This window comes from Engystomops pustulosus, chromosome 7 (assembly GCF_040894005.1).
Source record: "Engystomops pustulosus chromosome 7, aEngPut4.maternal, whole genome shotgun sequence".
Taxonomy (NCBI): Eukaryota; Metazoa; Chordata; class Amphibia; order Anura; family Leptodactylidae; genus Engystomops; species Engystomops pustulosus.
The window spans coordinates 43,179,539-43,196,086 of NC_092417.1; the positions used below are offsets into that span (position 1 = coordinate 43,179,539).

A 16,548-nucleotide genomic window follows, 5' to 3' on the forward strand; every position below is an offset into this window, starting at 1 on the left:
TCTGTTTGTACTTCAAACAACAACCTGGAGCACGAATGCAGACACTAATTAAAAAATAGATTAAACATATTACAATGAGTAAAATCCCTTAAGGGCAGCACTGACTCTACTATAGGAGATGCGTCTGTACAGAGTATTTATGGCAATGTTCCATGGAAAAATCGAGCTTTATACCAATGATATTGAGAAAAGACTAATGCGTTCAATTCAATTTGTTTTGACTTTGGCTATAACTTGGTGATTTAGTATAACGCTGATTATTGGTGGTGGGTGCTGGTGTAGTTGGCGCCTACAGCTTTTTCTGGTGGAAAGGAATTGGTGTTGTGTTGGGTTGAACAGAACATGATGCAATAAAGTGACCAATGTCTAAGACCATATACATTTTATAATACACCCATTTGATCACGTATAATATAGTAGTAGTCCAGGTTGCAGTAAGGCTACATTCACACAAACATGACATTTTTCCTCTGTATGTGATCTGTATATATCCTTATAAAATACGGTGGGCTGGCAAATGATGGATAGCTGACTATTGTCTGGCTAACAGAATGGACCTCCCACTGGTTCTGTATACTCCAAAACCGTATGCAACCCGTATTTTATACATTCCCATCGACTTCCATGGGGTATACGGATGCAAATACATGAGAAAATAGGACATGCTCTATATTTTTATACTGCTCAAAAACTTTATATTGCACAATACAGCCATTCAATGGAATGCTGTCATTGACGAGAATGGTGACGTATGGTGCATGTATATGAATGTAGCCTATCTCTTCCATACGTATTTCCTTCTCCCTCCATTTCTGGGCATTGACATTCCCACTTTTGTGCCACATGTTCTGCCTCTAGAGATTAGAGATTATTCTTTACCGTATTCCCCTTGCCATGTTATATGTCTATTTCAGTTGGAAGGTTGGTGAGTGGGGACCCTGCACTACCACATGTGGGGGAGGTACTCAGACCCGGTCCGTATACTGTGTAACCTATGAAGGCAGAGCTGCCCAGCAGGCCGCCAGTGATGCAGAATGCACTGCATTTGTAGAAAAGCCTGCAACACAGCAAGTCTGCAATCTGAAGGCATGTGCCAAATGGAACACCGGGCCATGGACAGAGGTGAGTGGTGTTGCCCAAATCTCTTTCCGTTTTGGTGATATAAAAGGACAACTTCTCATAATTAAGGTGACATATATAGGGTACTTTATTTATGACCTTCTAGATTGTAAGCTCTTGAGAGTTGGACCCTAATTCCTAATACGTCATTTGACCAGGTTATTTCTCTGTCATGTCTTATATTGGCTGTATATTTCCCTCCATGACCTATAAAGCGTTACAGTATATGATGGCGCTATATAAATAAAGATTTATTACTATGACATCTGCAGGACTGAAATGTTGGCATAGAGACACAGAAGCTTTGCTTGTAGAATACCTCTAGTTTTAATTTTTCATAAATTGCCATATAAATAATACAATATTTCTTATAAGTTTGTAAAAAAAATAGAAAATGAACATATTATGGATTAATGAACCATTTTCAAAGTGTTTTTATTGTTGGGCATATGTGGTGTGTTTATCAATCGTGTATCTGTTTCAGTGCTCAACAGAATGCGGAGAAGGGATTCAGAAACGAACCGTAACTTGCAAAACGGACACCGGCGCCATTGTTCAGGATACGGCATGTATGCACCAAGTCAAACCAGCTGATAACCAGCTATGCTACGGCGAAAACTGTGTTCAGGAAATTGGCTGGCATATAGGAGAATGGGGACTGGTAGGACATATTTAAGATATTCCCAGCATGTATTATATAACATAGGACAGTGGTGGCGAACCTATGGCACTGGTGCCAGAGGCGGCACTCGGAGCCCTTTTTGTGGGCACCCAGGCCATCACCCCAGCATGAAGTTCACCAGACAGGACTCAAAGAATCTTCCTACAGAATCTTCCTACAATGATAGATGAATTTGCCCTGCTCCTTTCAACTGCATTGGTGTCTTTAGGAGGCTGAACGACTGAAAGTTGTCAAAGAACAAGGAGAAATAAATTACTACTTAAATTGCTGTGCTGGCACTTTGCAATAAATAAGCGGCTTTTGGTTGAAGTTTGGGCACTCAGGCTCTAAAAGGTTCGCCATCACTGACATAGGATGTTCTAGGTGGACTAATAAATATGCATGGACAATTAGGGATTACATGACCCTTCATCTGCAGGCACTGTATTGTACATAACTTGGGGACTGCCTGTATTTCAATTTAGCATGTACACTGATTTTTGAATACTTCATCTGTCTGTTTTGTATGTCCATATGAGCTGAGTTTTCATTTGTTTTGTTGATTCTTTTATTTTTCAGTGCTCAAAGAGCTGTAATAATGGCATCAGAAAGCGTCAGGTGATCTGTGCCGACAACGACAGAAACTTCTATGAACCAGAGACATGTGAAGCCTATGAGCCTGATAAGCCGGCTGTGATTGAGAGCTGTAATATGCAGCCATGTTACCTGCCACAGCGTAAGTCTACATTTATAGTAACAAGAATAAGAAAGTTTGCCCAATCCAAAACTACAGTTCAACTTCATCGTAACTGGATCACTTATATGTTCTATGGGGATCTTGCAATGGTTAGCCATGATATCAATTTAGAAATCTATCGGTAATACAGTTGTGTTAAAGAGGTCATAAAGAGAACCTGTCATCAGCAATTGACCTAATAAACCACTACCAGAATATTGTCAGGCAGCGTAACACCTTCTAGTTTTTGTTTCTTCAAGGAGGAGGAGAGTTTAACACGGAAGTCAAGGTGGGGAGCTCTGAATGCCTCCTCCTTTATGATTGACACTGTGCATCAAACTTCAGGAGATCTGGTTAGTGATGTCTCTGGATGTAGGACCATAAATTACAGTGAAGGAGAGAGCTTGACTTCAGTGTTCAAATCTCTGCCTCCTTGACTTTATACAATCAATTTATTTCAAAGTTGATTTTCTGGATGATGGCACCACACTGGGTCATGAAAAAAAACGTGATCTGCTTGACAACATACTGGTAGTGGTTTATTAGGTACATTACTGATGACTGGTTCCCTTCAAAGGGGTTATGAAGTTATCCACTATCCATAGAATGGAGGATAGGAAGGTGATCAGTGAGGATCCAACTGCTGGGACTCCCATGATCAACAGAACCCAGAAAATGTTCTCACTAAGGCTCCTTTTACAAACGCAAAGCGCCCAGGAGCAAGGCCTTGGCATGATCGCATATGTGTTTCTATGGAAATGCATGCGATCAGTAACCAGCACAAGAAACCGGGTTCTGGTTACTATGGCCACTTGTTTTGCGTTTGTAAACATGACACAAGCTCATTGCTATAACTCCCATAGACAGTGAATAGACAGGAACATGCTCGCCCTGGTGGTCCAACTCTAGTGAGAACAAGATCCACATTCATTGGAGAGCTGGGGGGGGTCCATTTTTGGTGATCGAGGGGGTCCCAACAGTATCTTGTGGATAGGAGATAACTTCATAAGTTGGTATAAACCCTTTAAATGGTCACATACTTTTCAACAAATTGTAGTAACAAAAATGGAGTATCAATAGACAAGAACACACAAGAAACTTTCTATTACATTTTATCAGAGGATTCTTTATCCACTTTCTTTGGCTCTCATAATGTTTCCTCCCATCTTCCTAATTGGCTTTTTACGCTCAGATCTCAGCTGATCTCTATCTTGCTAGTATAATACACAGGAGTTTACAGAGATGTCAGATTGTATACAAATACAGTGAAAAGATAATGTAAAATTTAGAAAAGCCATGTAATGACCAAAAATATTGTTACTCCTCATGATCACAAAATATACAATAGAGTTATGCACTTTGTTGGCAGGTGGGGTATTCTTTAATCCTATTCTGTTCACTGTGTTTTAGAGGTTCCGAGTATGCAAGACACTTGGGGCTATGACAATTCGGATCAGTTCTCACTTACACGGTACAGGCAGCCAAGTAAGTATGTTTTTTTGGGTGTTTTCTTCAGTTACCTAAATCAGTATAAAAGTTAGAAAAGTAAAGTGTATTATCGATTTTTAGCATTGTTATACTTCATAAAATCTGTGTAAAGGGATATATAGCCTATATATAGCCTATATATTTGAGTACAGGCTGTCCCCTACTTAAGAACACCCGACCTACAGACGACCCCTAGTTACAAACGTACCTCTGGATTTTGGCAATTTAATGTATTTAAGCCCTAGGCTACAATAATCTGCTGTAACAGTTATCAGAGGTGTCTGCAATTAACATTTATTGTTAATCCAGGTTCTTATGACAATCGAACATTTTTAAAATCCAATAGTGATAGAGACCAAAAAAATTTGGCCTGGAGCTACAATTATAAAGTATACAATTCGACTTGCGTACAAATTCAATTTAAGAACAAACCTGTAGATGAAAAAGTGTTAAATTCCCAGTTCTGCTATTATACACATCTATATATCTTGTTTAACACTTTGGGTCAAACTGGGTAAAAAATCACCCTGTTTTTACCTTAAGCTGCTGAAGGCCACACTAGAAGTTGCTACTACTAGAAACTTAGCAGTCACATGTTATTAAACCTGTCCTGTCTTTTTTTGTAGCCCCCACTCCTCCCTCTAGAAATGAAGATAACTTTATTCCCTCCAATCCCAGTGACTGTAGGTACAGCAGGTAGGTATATCGAGTGCTGAATTTTTTTTTAAATCTAACTATAATGTAATGATTACATTTTATTGTACAAGAGAGATGGAAGTAGAGAACTACTATGATGACCTGGATTAAAAATGTTTTTTTTTTATCTATTAACAAAAAATAAAAGACTGTGAATCTTATTAGCCGAGGGATTAAATGAAACAGAGATTTGCTCTCCATACCACAAATCAGGCTAGGTTCACACCTGTGCTTAAACAGCCCTTTAAGAACAAACAGCACAACCGAGGGTGTCATAAAAAAAGTTAACGGCTATCCATAGCCTAGGGGCAGGGGTCTCACTAATGGGACCACCACTGATGATCATGAGAATGAAGGCCGTTGTACCCCAAAAGAATGGAGGGGCTGGTCACAAAAGCATGCTGCAGCTCCATTCATTGTCTGTGGAACTGATGGAAATACCAGGGTACAGTAATCGAATAACTCAGTCAGCACCATAGCGTTAACTGAATGCTCTGTTCATATAGGGTACAACAGACCCCTGTTCTCATGATCCGTGGCTGTTCCATCATGGAGACGCGTCGTTCAACAAGTTAGCCCCTATGGTTACGGATAGGGGGTGACTTGTTGTGACTGGACAACCATTTTCATTTTCCCTTGTAGAAGAGCGTAACGGAAGCTATGAACTAAAGGTGAATGGAGGGTATTCAGTTCTCCATAGTGATACATGTACAGAAGACCACCTTAATGCAGGTTTCCTTTAATCATCACAAAGAAAATAATATGCTGCAGCACTATTTTTTCTGTTAGAAGCAACAGAACGGGTGGATAGGTGTCAGTGAATTGGGCCTGAGATAGAAGTCATGTGTTTAATCATTTTGTAATGGGGCCAAGGTACATCTGGATTCTCTTCTTCCTCCCTGCAAGAAGTTTCTGGATAACATGTGTATTTTTTGTAGGTATGGATGTTGCTCTGACGGTGTTACAGCGGCTCGGGGCTCCAACTATGAAGGATGTCCAAGTGAAAGGAACACAAGAGCTGACCCATCAGTAAGTCAAATGTGATATTGTCTCCCAACTACTGTAGGTTGTTGTATTTGAGCTTTATTCACACTACCGACTTTCCCAGCCATGTGAAGTCTTGTATCGTGAATGAACTCCAACTGGGCATGTTGTCTGCCATTCACGTGAATAAAGCCATACCGTATCACAGAGCTTCATTGTTGCTTAGAGAAGAATTTTCTCCCAGCAGTGCAACCATATCATGCAAAGACTGAAATATATGGATCACAAGTCCTGCCAAAGAGGTGGTGAAAAAAAAGGGCTCTGATTGGTTGCTATGGTCATTTAGTTTAATAAATGGGTCCCACTGTGTAGACCTAGCCTAAGGGCTATGAAAAAAATTCTTAGCTTGATTTAGAAGACCTTGGGATAGAGTAGAATAACTCTAAAATCTCTATATTGACCGGGATGCTTTACTTACTGGCTGCATGTGATTTGTAGACGCCTTCAGATGAATGCAGGACCTCTCAGTTTGGATGCTGCTTTGATAATGTCAACAGAGCCTCTGGTCCCATTGGTGAAGGATGCCTGAGTAAACCCAGTTATGGTATGTATGTCTTCTTCATTGTCCTTTCTAGTGCACTGCCGGTCAGGAAAGGCTGCAAAATAATTTCTGATGGTCCGAATCTTTTCCATAACAAATATTAAGAGATTGGTAGGAGGTTTCAGCACATCTTGAACGAAAGAAAACGTATGCAAATATGTACTGCCAGTATTCTCTTTCCTTACTGAATTGTAAATATGCACTTTATGTTTATTTTGCCTATTTTATTTTTGACAGCTTATCCAACAATGTGCTTACTACCAAGTGCTCTGGGGCCATGCACAGATTGGACAACTCGCTGGTACTTTGTACCAGATGTTGGAAAATGCAATCGTTTCTGGTATGGTGGTTGCCATGGTAACAAAAATAATTTTGAAACTGAAGAAGAATGTATGAACGCCTGCCAAAAGATTCCAGGAAGAACAACCGGTACCATAGAGTACAGGTACCGCAAGGGAGGAAGGAAATGGCATCGCTTGTCGCATGAAAAGCATGGGATAAAGGATATAACAGCTTTTGGAAATGAAGAAGGGCAACGGCATCAAGGGATGGTTAGAACACTTGAAGAAGACCTAGAAGGACGACATCTTGCTGGGCATGAGTGGGATGATTCCAGTTTGGGTGTCTATAAACCATCCACAGAACAAACTGGATATGAGGAATCTACTGAAGGTTCTTCAAATCGTCACACCTCCCTTTACCGGTAAATTTTCTTGATAATTTTATTTAGGAGGTTGACTTTATTCTACAAATTGTAGAATTGTTTGCACATTGGGGTAGATTTACTTACCCGGTCCTGTCGAGATCCCGCGGTGCGCTGTCCGACGATTCACTAAGGTTGTGCGCCTGAGTTACTGCATCCTTCGCTTCTGCGCCAAGGTCCGCCGGAGTTCACCTGCTTCTTCCCGATGCTTGTAAGTGCGTGTATTGTGACACATTTCTAAATCTTAAATCCTGCACGTTGTCTGACGGCCCGCCCCCGATGCGCCAAAATCCGATCGCGTGCGCTAAAATCCCGGGGCAATTTGCCGCAAAACGGAAATCGTCGGGATACTTCACGAAAATGGACCCCCAGTAAATCAGCCCCATTGTGCCCCTATTCACTTGCAATTCAAGACAAAAACTTATGACCTAACAGCGTAGTTCACATGTTTTTCTGATACTGGGAGGCTTGATTTCACTCTGTTTTTTTTTCAATATTTGAGTTATTTATGTATATGAAATATTTCTCTTTTAACAGAACAAAGTCAAACCTTTTAAAACCTGAATTATTACAGGGTCACTGAATATTTTCCAGAGAGCATCTACAAAGAGCTTCCCACTCAAGAATATACCATAAGCCTGTGCATTATACAATTGATCCATTGATCTCAATTAGTGTAATTGCGAATTTAAAGGCAACCTGTCAGACACAATAATTTTTAGATGGGACTGAAGCCACCATTTTTCTTCTAAAAAAAATAAAAAAAAATGATGTCTTCTGTTATTCAAGACCCAGTCATGGCTACTTCACCCTCCTTACTGATGCTTACACTTCTAACCCAAACACCTTTAGGAATAAGAGTTATGAGAGATATTAGCTGTGTGTGACCCGCTGAAGAAAATTCCTAATGGAGGGGAAATTAGGTAGTTGATTTCTCTTTAGAGAGTCACACACAGCCAAAGTCTCTCTCAACCTCCTCTTCTTCTTCCCTCTCACAGGAATTCTCTTCAGTGAGTCACACACATCCAAGTTCTATCTCAACTCCCATAAGAATTTCACATTCAAATAAATGTTTTCCCTTCTTTCTTTAAAGAACTATTTTGGACAAGGCAGAATCCTCAACAATGGAGGCATCAGTTGGACAAACCATCAGACTACTTTGTAGGGTCAGTGACTACCCCTTTCCCAGGGTGGAGTGGCAGAAAGATGGAAGTCCTGTGTCTTCCACCAGGTAAGTAGCCAAAAAGTTATTAAGAGTTAGCTATGGCTTAAAAGCATATAAATGATATGATCAAATTATGGTACTCTTTGTGCTGTTGGCCATACGATTTTCTAAAAATTGCCATAACAAAGTGATAAAAATTGTTTCTTAGGCACACATACCAGTCAGACAGCTCTTTAGTGATCAACAATGTCCGTCTGGAAGATGCCGGTTCTTACTTATGTATGGTGTCAAATGGCAATCGAAGAGAGACGCACAGAGTGCAACTTCAAGTGAGGGGTATGTGCTACTACAGCACGTGATTTTAATATATGGTAGTTAGTGATTTATTATTTTTAATGTTTCTAACTCTTGGATGTATGTTTGATTTTAAATCGATAGGGGTGGAAACAAGTGAAAGACGGAGAACGCAAACCAGTGGTCACATTAAAGGCCATCATGAAGATGTGAGGAGAACAGATTCTTCTGCTGCCCAGACATCGAGAGACAACTTACATAGCAATCGTGGTATACATGCAGGAAGAAGGTATTCTATCATTACCATAATTCACAATAAAACTAGCTTTTCCATTAATAAAAAAAAAAGAAACTTTAGTCTTAAGTAAAAATTATACTACCGATGGCCCACCTACATCTCTACATTTAAATATTACAATCAGACCTGATGTGATACTGCAGTCCTCCAGTACATTTCTGCCCTATGTCTGACAAATTTAGATAATAATTGCTGGATCAGACTGCAAAGGGTTTGTTTGTAGTCTGTAACCATGGAAACACATTGGTGATTTTTGTTTTGTTGTATACACTATTACATTATACATATATACATTACAAATAAGTTATGATAGTAGAAAAAAAAAGTCTGTTATGATCTTCTCAGTGCATTTTTACCCGGGCCTGTGGAAGTAGAAGCAAATCTCGGTCATCGAGCAAGACTTTCTTGTCATCTTGAAATATCTCCCAGCAGTACAGTAGAATGGATAAAAGATGGATTGCCATTGCCTTCCCCAAGGTATGATCATTTATCAAAGTATTAAACACTAAACTTGTATCCTTTAGGGAACTGGATTTGCAAGGATGCAGCTAGCGTTCAACAGTTTAGAGCACTGATGGCGAACCTTATAGAGACAGAGCGCCCAAACTACAACCAAAATCCACTCATTTACCGTGAAGTGCCAGCATGGCATTTTAAGCAGTAACTTATTGCTTCCTGTTCTTCCACAATATTCAATTGTATTGGCCCCCTGAGGCCACCAATACAGTTAAAAGGACGGCAAATTCTGACTCTCATCGTAGCTTCTTTCCAGGATCACCCTGTACAGGAGAAGGGGTGGATCCAGCAGCACTTCTGTCAACACCTTCTCACTTTTCCCGCAGTTCCAAAAAGCCAATAAAGTGTCACTTTAAAATAGCGCTGAGAGCAGCATCTCTAAAGTTGCCTGGGACCGCAGGAAAATTCTGTGGATTTCGTCTTGTTTGATGAACTCGGTCCTGGGGTCGATGGCCTGAGTGCGTGCAGAAAAGGTTCTGGGTGCCACCTCTGGCACCCGTGCCATAGGTTCGCCACCACTGGTTTAGAGTGATCTCAACAAAACTGGCATTATATTACTAAGATTTCCATCAAAAATGGAAAAAATGGATGAGGATTCCATCAAAAATACTTAATTATCTTGGCTAAAAATAGTAACTTAACACAACAAATTCACCTTGCTCATTTCACAAGATCATTGATGTCTTTGCACAATCTAATACTGGAAAAGGATCTTAAAGAAATGCATTTGTGATGTTACTTACATCTATGATTATATCTACCTGTAATACAAAAGGTGTTTGTCATCCATAAACAAAAGGGTTTGTCTCACTTTTGTAAAAACAACTAAACAAAGGTTAGAAATTACTTAAATATGAAAGTAAAACTGAGTTTTTAAATGTGCTCCATTCCACCCCTGGTAGTCTGGTCACCACTTAGGTCACTTCCTATCCAAAGATTGGAAAGTACCTAGATAAGACTACTGTTGCTGGAACAGGAGACATTTGTATGAGATGATGGTGTGTGTTTAATTGTGTTTAATTTCCAACCCCTTTAACAGCAATGAGCAAGCAGGTGTAATTACAACTGTGTATATGGACTTGTCATATTTGTTACAGGTACAGAAAACATGCAGACGGCTCTCTTGTCATAAGTCGTGTCAGCTCAGAAGATCATGGAACTTACACATGTATGACAACAAATGGATCCCGGAGGGAATTCAAACACATCCAACTTAAAATCAAAGGTTAGTGAAAATCTGATTGTGGGATTGATACTTGAAGACAAACAATCAATACTAGACCCCACCCATTAAGAATGGGGCTTGTCCCATTTATATCCATGGATCTGCCCCTTATTCCTGTCGCTGTTATCCATTTAGGAAGACAACAAAATAATACAAAGAGTGGAACAAAAGTCATATATTGGATTCCAACTTCAAGAAAATGATCTGAAAGACAATACAGGTGGCCCCCGACATAAAGGGGTTTGTCCACTTTCTGCAAATTATTGATATGATTTATCAATAAGTTATACAGTTTTCCAATATACATTCTGTATCAATTCCTCACAGTTTTCTAGATCTCTGCTTGCTGTCATTGTATAGAAAGCTTCAATGTTTAGTTCAAGTGGATAAAAATCTGCAGGACCCATAAGTATCATGCGGCTCTGATTACTCTCTGTGATAACGGCTCATGCACCTGCATGTCCATCACGTGACCAGGGACAGATTTTTATCCACTAGAAGTAAACATCAAAGCTTTCTATAGAATAACAGCAAGCAGAGATCTAGAAAACTGTGAGGGATTGATACAGAAAGTATATTGGAAACTTGTAAAATGTTTCCTTATACAAACTATATCACTTCTTTGCTGAAGTAGACAACCCCTTACGTACTAGTACGGGCTGAGCCCTCTCCATAGCCGGTAAGTGTTTGCTGCATATTGCAGCAAACACTTACTGGTAACACCCACATGGGCGCCACCATCTTGGTGAAGATCGTCGCTCCCCGTCAAGTTATGGGGGAGCTGCCATCTCATCACACTGACGTGACAGTTTTAACCATTTCATTACAATGTGCAATTTACACATTGTAATGAATAATAAGCAAAATCCCCATTTACTGCCATACTGTAGTATCCTACTGTAAAGTCTGAAAAACATTAAAAAAAATTAATAATAAAAAAGTTTAAAAAAAAAACAAAACACCTAAAAATTCAAATCGCCCCCTTTGCCTAGAACTGATATAAATATATATTAACAGTAAAAATCCTTACCATGTTAGATATCGCCATGTCCGATGTATCAAAATATGATAACTTTTTTTTCGGAAATGCCACTTTATTTTCCATTTTGAAAAAAAATGTAAAAAATTCTATAAAAAGAGATCAAAAGGCCGGTCGGTCCTTAAAATTGTAGCATTGAAAACATCATCAAAACTTGCAAAAAATGACATCATACACAACTACTTACACTGGAGTATGAAAAAGATATTAGCGGCATAAGATGGCAAAATGAAGAATTTATTTTTGTGCAGGAGGTTTTAATTCTTGTAAATGTATGAAAACATTATAAATTTTGTATCCCTGTGATTGCACCGACACAAAGAATAAAGTAGACATGTCATTTGGAGCGCACAGTGAAAGCTGTAAAATCCAAGCCCACAAGAATACAGCGCAAATGCGTTTTTCACCAATTTCAGTGCATTTGGAATTTTTTCCTGCTTCCCAGTACACGGCATGAAATATTAAATATCGTCACTATGAAGTGCAAATTGTTATGAAGAAAACAAGCCCTCACACAGCTCTGTACATTGAAAAAAAAAGTGAAACATGGAAATGAAAAAACAAAAAAGGGCCTGGTCGTTAAGGGGTTAAATTCACCCTACTTACAGACGATCCCTTGGTACAGACGGCCCTCTCTGGCAACTGTGACCTCTGGTGAAGCTCTCTGCATTTACTTTAGTCCCAGGCTGCAATGATCAGCTGTAAGGTGTCTGTAATGAATTTTTTAAAATAATCCTTGTTCCCATGCTCCAATGAATTTTGAAACTCCAATTGTCGTAACAAAAACATTTTTTTTGTCTGGCGCTACAATTTTCTAAAATATACCTTTTCCAACCTGCATACAAATTCAACTAAAGAATACAAACCTAAAGAAACTACAGTATCTTGTACGTATCCCGAGGACTGCCTGTAATGGGGTTTTCTCTATCCTAGAAGGACAAAGCAGCCCTAGCGTAACAAACCCCTATACATATGAACAAACAAATATATACATAAACCTCTTCTCTTTTTGAAGGGGAGCTGAAAATAACTGAGCCACCCAGTAGTGTTACTGTGGCAGAAGGGGAGGATGCCTCTCTGCGCTGTGTTGTGAAAGGTGACAACGCCAATGTTCAGTGGTCAAGGTAATTTTTTTTCTTTTTCTAAAATATTTTCAAATTTGTATGTGTATGGACAGGGCCGGATAAAGGTTGGTGGGGGCCCCTGAATGCTAAATCTGGTGGAGGCCCCATTGAATGTAGTCCAGCCAGGGTACAGCAATTGCTATGTACAGCCCCCCTTCAGAATCAGCAATATACAGTCTCCCCAGTAATAACTATATACAGCCTCCCATTATTAACGATATACAGCCCCCCAGCATTAACTATATAAAGCCCCCCAACATTAACTATATACAGCCCCCCCAGGATTACGTATATACAGCCCCCAAGCATTCACTATTTACAGACCCCCCAGAATAAACTATATACAGCCTCCCGAGTAAAACCTATATACAGCCTCCCCAATAACACCAATGTACAGCCCACCTTGCAATAACTATATACAGCCCCCCCACCATTAACTATATAGAGCCCCTCCAGCAATAACTATATACACCCCCCCACCATTAACTATATAGTGCCCCCCAACAATAACTATATAAAGTTCCCACTAAAATAATAAAACTTAACTTACCTTCTCCCGCTTCCTATGTACACAGCTTTTCCATATGAAACTAAAACCTGTCACCCATGAGCGAGTTTGTTCAGACCAACTCTGTGCATCACCTTGCAGGATTCAGAATATGAGTTCAACTCAGCGATTTTTGGTTTCATCCCACAAGTGCACAGATAAATTTTGTTGGCCCAAAGTCACTCATGGGCAAAAAGCTTTAGACAAATGGTAATACAGTAAGGCCTCTTTCACACTTGCATTGCAGATCACGTCAGAGTGATAAAACTCAAAGGAAAAAAACCTGCAGTTTTTGGCCAGTTTTTGCTAGGAGTCATTAGCGTTTTTGCATTTTTCATGCATGTTTTTTCTTGTGTTTCAATGCATTTTTCACACACAAAAGTAGAGCATGCTGAGAATTCCACGTGGGTCAAAAGAATAGTGTGTGCATGCGTGAAAAAAATGCAAGTCTGTAGTAACCCATTGAATACAATGGGACAGAGTGCATTGCGAGATCTGCATGTCAAAACGGCTAGTGTGAAAGGGGCTCAACTTGTGTCAAAGTAAAACTCAGACTGCCAACGAGCGATTGACCCAGATGTAAAACAGACCAACTGGGACCAGAACAAAAATCTTGTTCTGTGAATGCCCAAATACAATAGTCTTTGGGAGTCGGAGACAGGTTGTATATTTTTTTTTATCAATAAATCTTGATAGGAATTGTGACCATATCCTATTTCGATACCACACACTGCACTTTTTCATAAATTCTTTCATTAATTATTAATAAAAGTGAATACAATAGGACCTATTTGTTTAGCTTATTACAGCAAAGAGCTTACTTTGGCCATCATCATCCATTGTAATATAAAATATTCCTCTGAAATCACTGCTATATTCCTTCTTGCTAGAAAGACTAAACCAGAAATCAAACCAGAACTGCTAAGAAATGAGGATTAGGAGTCACATAATGGCCAGAAAAGCATACTTTTTATGAATCTGTAGTCTAGTGTGTGAATGCATGCTGTAATTAGTATGTGCCATTATAAATTAGTTCTAATACCAAATACTTTTCACTAAGACCTAGGCCATCCAACCTGAAAATCTACACTGGATTGGTGTGCTCCAAATGTAAGATGCCCTTATGTCTCCCCGTAGGAATGGCGTTCCAGTGCAACCAGACGGACAACATACCTATGTATCACATGATGGCAGCTTAATTATAAGAAACACCAGGCAAGCAGACGAGGGATCCTATACTTGCAATGCATACAGCGGCACACATTCCACCAGTGCAAGTGCAGAAGTGAGAGTGAACAAGCAAAAGCCAGCGGGTGAGTGATGGCCATGTCCTTAAAGGAAACCTACCACTTCTGAAGGTAGGTATGAGATACAAACACCGGGCACCAGCTCAGGGTGAGCTGGTGCCGGTGCTTAGTCTCGTTAGTGTTAAAACCGCGGTATCGCGGTTTTAACACTTTTGAAACTTTCTAGCAGAAACTGCTTCGGCGCTGCGCGCGACCGTGCGCGCGCAACGCCTGCGGCGTTTCCAATGTAGGCGCGCGCACGATCGTGTGCACGAAGCGCCGAAGCAGTTTCTGCTAGAAAGTTTCAAAAGTGTTAAAACCGCGATACCGCGGTTTTAACACTAACGAGACTAAGCACCGGCACCAGCTCACCCTGAGCTGGTGCCCGGTGTTTGTATCTCATACCTACCTTCAGAAGTGGTAGGTTTCCTTTAAATGATTATGTCCTGATTATAAGCATGTATGACCAGCAGGTGGCAGACCTGTGCACAGTTCAAGGCAGCTGTTGTCTGTAAGTACAATTCATATATAAGGCGCACTGGACTATAAGGCGCACCTTTCATTTCTGAGAAAATCAAAGGATTTTTTTGTGCGCCTTATAGTCCGAAAAATACGGTATGGATGTCGTCCATAAGGGATTGTGCTTTCAGCAGATCTGTTATTCTCCTGTACACTCTAATAGTCATCCGTTATAGAAAGGATAAGGGAATCCACTGCCTTGTTTAAGACCTCTCACTATCAAAATGCTAATTTGGTTGGGGTCACCCCCGATTAAAATTAGATGGATAGTGATAACGCCCATTTATCTACAAAAAGAAACTGTTCGCCTCATGAGATATATTGAGAAAGAAGCTACCACTAATTCTAATGACTAATTCAGATGAAGCTCAACTCCATCAGCCATATACATATCAACCATGAACAGAGCCGGTTTCTGAAAAAAAAGGAAAAGGGCCAAGCTTTTCCAGACAAAGGTTTAGATTTCAGCCATGGTGGGTCCTTATCAAACAACCTATAGTAGAGCAAGCATGAAGACCAGATACCACCACTTCTGACATTGGCTTCAAAAATTACATAAATATGGCATGGGTTGCGACCTGCAGCAAATGCAGTGAAAATCACTTGAGACTTTTTTTAAAATATACTCAGGATAATAAAATAACACATTCTCTAATTCACAGTTATTAACCAAAATACAGATATAATTCCAACCTGTCTCTATCAGTCTTGGTGTACACAATTTTGGTTGCCCCTAGACCCGACCATGTATCTTCTGAGTTTAGGGTCGGCAGACATCTTGCTCTTCTGTCTGATGCTGCACTGCGCTGATAAAAAAAATACAACATTTAACAAATATAATTCCAACCTGTCTCTATCATTCCTGTTGTTTACAATTTGGTTGTCCCTGGAGCTGACCTAAAGGGAACATGTCACCAGGGACCTCATTTTCACTAAAGACAGGCTGTAAAAGCCCAGCATACCTTCAGTGCAAAAATGCCTCTCTGCCTTTTAGAAGCATTTGTATTACAATATAATAGTGTGTAACTTTCCTTGCACCCTGCATCCTGGGATAGTCACAGGGGTTGGGCTTTGGGTTTGGAAGTATTTTTAAAAAAAACAATACGCGACTTTTCTGTACTGCAAGCTGCCTCCATCTTTGTGCTCCTGTACAACTCCTCCCTCCCCCCTGATATCAGGCTGTGATCTCTGTGAAGGAGGAGGAGGGAGAAGCTGTACAGGAGCACAAAGTTGGGGGCCAAAATCTGAGGAGTGAGTAACACAAAGAAGTCACCTGTTGTTTTTTGAAATGCATCCAAGCCAAAGCCCTTTGACTACTCCAGGATTTTGTCAGGGTGCAAGCTAAGTTATAAAACACAATTATATTGTAATTTCAAATGCTTATAAAAGGCAGAGGGGTATTTTGTACTGGAGGTGTGATGTGCTTCTGCAACCTGTCTTTCGTGAAAATGAGGTCCCTGTTGACAGCTTCCCTTTAAATCTTCTGACTATGGTTGGCAGATTTATTTAATTTCTCTTATATTGCTGGAGAGGGGGAAGGAATAGAA

At 40.0% G+C, this 16,548-nt stretch overlaps 1 protein-coding gene across 2 annotated transcripts in view; it reads left to right on the plus strand.

Annotated features, from left to right (window-relative positions):
* Positions 1-16,548, plus strand: part of PAPLN (papilin, proteoglycan like sulfated glycoprotein) — a 62,635-nt gene that overhangs the window by 39,467 nt on the left and 6,620 nt on the right. For both annotated transcript variants that reach the window (XM_072115636.1, XM_072115637.1), the window contains 15 exons: positions 915-1,122; positions 1,604-1,780; positions 2,360-2,516; positions 3,927-4,001; positions 4,631-4,700; positions 5,639-5,729; positions 6,183-6,288; positions 6,523-6,988; positions 8,082-8,219; positions 8,362-8,489; positions 8,592-8,736; positions 9,091-9,222; positions 10,359-10,486; positions 12,541-12,649; positions 14,334-14,509. In XM_072115636.1, coding sequence (XP_071971737.1) covers positions 915-1,122; positions 1,604-1,780; positions 2,360-2,516; positions 3,927-4,001; positions 4,631-4,700; positions 5,639-5,729; positions 6,183-6,288; positions 6,523-6,988; positions 8,082-8,219; positions 8,362-8,489; positions 8,592-8,736; positions 9,091-9,222; positions 10,359-10,486; positions 12,541-12,649; positions 14,334-14,509 — 2,306 coding nt within the window. The remainder of the gene's footprint in view (positions 1-914; positions 1,123-1,603; positions 1,781-2,359; positions 2,517-3,926; positions 4,002-4,630; positions 4,701-5,638; positions 5,730-6,182; positions 6,289-6,522; positions 6,989-8,081; positions 8,220-8,361; positions 8,490-8,591; positions 8,737-9,090; positions 9,223-10,358; positions 10,487-12,540; positions 12,650-14,333; positions 14,510-16,548) is intronic.